This window comes from Zophobas morio, unplaced genomic scaffold, assembly GCF_036711695.1.
Source record: "Zophobas morio isolate AGI-343-1 ecotype UQ-CSIRO unplaced genomic scaffold, CSIRO_AGI_Zmor_V1 ptg000010l, whole genome shotgun sequence".
In the NCBI taxonomy this organism is placed as follows: Eukaryota; Metazoa; Arthropoda; class Insecta; order Coleoptera; family Tenebrionidae; genus Zophobas; species Zophobas morio.
Window position 1 is genome coordinate 6,313,183 of NW_026972115.1, and position 2,603 is coordinate 6,315,785.

Sequence of the window (2,603 nt, forward strand, 5' to 3'; positions counted from 1 at the left end):
ATGTGAAACAAGTAAAGATCGTTTCAAGGTCAATTTGAGGCACACGCTTGTCGCAGTGACGTATTGTTTTGGCTAACGTCAAAATGCAATATTTCCAGGAACTAGTTTTGAATATCTTAATAACATATAATTTTTGATAAATATGTATTTTCGTTGTATTAACTGTGATCAATAAAACTTGTCATGATTAATTATTATTAGACTAAATTATGGTAGAAAACCCGATAAAAATATTTTTATTTTAACATGTCGGAATCGCTGTTAAAAAGTAACTCGTGCACGGTTTCAAGCGACTTCTGGTTACTATATAAAGCACACTTTGCACTTATTCATTTTTTGAATGTAATAATATTGCAAGATGGTCAGTACCAAAACGAAGTGAGCGAGCTCTCGGTGTCAATAATTCGCGAATTGAGCACTCTAAACCACAGTTTTAAAGTACAAGAAAAACGTCTGTCTGACAATGCAAGTACCCACAACTTCAACGTCAAAGACGGGTACTTTATATGTGTGTCGAATATCGAAACCTTGGAGACATTTCTGGAAACCGATTATCGATTGGTACTTCCTAATCCAACGTCAATCTACACAATACTCATCATTTTCCACACTGATAAGTGCGATACAGTACATCACGACTTTAACCAGATTTTAAACCAACTATGGTTGAAGTACCACGTCGCAAAAATCACGATACAAACACCTTGTTCGTGCGATAGTACCAAAATCTACGTCTACCGTCCCTTCGATGTAACTAACAACACGCAGTCGTACTCCCTCGACGAAGTACTAAATAATCCTGACTTAATCTCGACCAGACAACTCAACATGAACCAGTTCCCGCTTCCCGTGTCTCTATTTATCAGAGAACCATCCGTCGTCAAACAACTACCCAGCTACGTACAAACCAACCCCATTTACAGCGACCTAATCCACTCCAAGGGTTACGCAGGTGTGGACGCTCTTATCTTAGGTGCGTTGGCACAAAAGCTCAATTTTAGTCCCATTATAGTGGAAAATCGGGACGAAGAACCATTCGGTAGAGTTCTTCCGAACGGTACTGCCATCGCCACACTGGGTGACATAGTTACCCAAAAAGTACAACTGAGCAGCAACGCCCGATTTTTGAAAGACTACAACACCGAAGAAATCGAGTTCACCATTCCTTACAGCAGCGACCAAATCTGCATGGTAGTACCAAAAGCTTCCAGAATCCCAGTATGGAGAAAACTACTCAATTGCTTCACAGCGTGGTCATGGATGTTGATTTTGTTGTCGTGTATTGTGTACACCATCGTCTGGTACTTCGTAGGTCCATACACGAATTTCCTTCAATCTATGTCACAAGTTTTCGCTTTTATGGTTGGAATCCCGAAACGAGTGTCTCCTTCGAATACTCAGTTCGTGTTTCTGGCTTTTTGTTTTTTCTTTAACGTCATCATATTTGGAATAATTCAAGGGTCTTTCGTCACCGAGTACACGACTACTACGTTCTATAAAGATATAGATACTTTAGAGGAGTTGTATGAGTCGAACCTCCCCATAGCTACAGATTTCTGGTTTCTGGTTGAAGACGATAACTCGGACGTTACGACAAGGTTGCGACAGCACGCGGTACCAGTGACGGAAGATCCGTTTGACCAAACCGCTTTCAAAGGGAACGTTGGTACTATAACCAGGAAACAAGATATGGATTTTTTGCTCAAAACTATATACAAGAGTAAGGACGGGTTTCCACTTGTCCATAACGTCAAGGAGTGTTTTTCGACGATTTTGCTTGCCAATATAGTACCGAAAGGATCGCCTTACTTGGACGCTATAAATGAGGTTATGTTGCGTTTGTTTGAAGCGGGGTTCACCACCAAGTGGGACAACGACGTCATTGAAGGGTTCGAAATAGAAAATTTGAAAAATTTTGAAAAACAAGGTCACTCTTTAAGCGCCACCCTGTATGACATGCAAATTGGTTTCAGGTTACTAGTGATAGGTTATTTTATTTCTGTTTTGACTTACTTAGGCGAAGTTTTGGTGAAATATAACTGTAGAAATAAACAGTGATAAAGCAGAAACATTTTATTGTAAGCTATAGTATTTTATAGGCAATACATTAAAAAATTTCTTCTGAATCTTTCGTGCAAGAACAATAAACCAGACAACAAATATCCAAGTGCAAGCACGTAAAACGCTAACTGAACGTCACCTAAGTGACCAACGCGCTTAAGCTTCTTTCGTTTTTTTTCCATCAACTTTTCCCGCGAACCAGCTTCTAAACCATCGTGGTACCATTTCTGTGGCAAACCTCCTTCCACCAACTTTGCGATAACATTGTTGAAAGTTTTCAAAAACGGAGACCCTTTTTGGAGCACGTTCACGATCAAAAAAGAGTGGAGGCACTCATTCACTATATGTAAAAGCGGAGACCCTTCGACCCCTAGGTACTTCACATTAACCAGATATTCTGCGTCTTGTTTCCTATACAAAACTGCAACGTTTCTCCTGTGGGCCGCCATTCCAAACGACTCTTCAGTTTTCTCAACCTGTTTCTTCTTCAAACTCTTCATTAACTCAGAGGAGTCGTAATCCAAGTACCACGTGGACGTTGC

At 40.2% G+C, this 2,603-nt stretch overlaps 1 protein-coding gene across 1 annotated transcript; it reads left to right on the top strand.

Moving 5' to 3' along the window:
* The first annotated feature begins 246 nt into the window (after positions 1-246).
* Positions 247-2,058, top strand: LOC135126045 (uncharacterized). The gene has a single exon (XM_064051833.1). The coding sequence runs from the start codon at positions 247-249 to the stop codon at positions 2,056-2,058; it is 1,812 nt and encodes a 603-aa protein (XP_063907903.1).
* Positions 2,059-2,603: the final 545 nt, after the last annotated feature.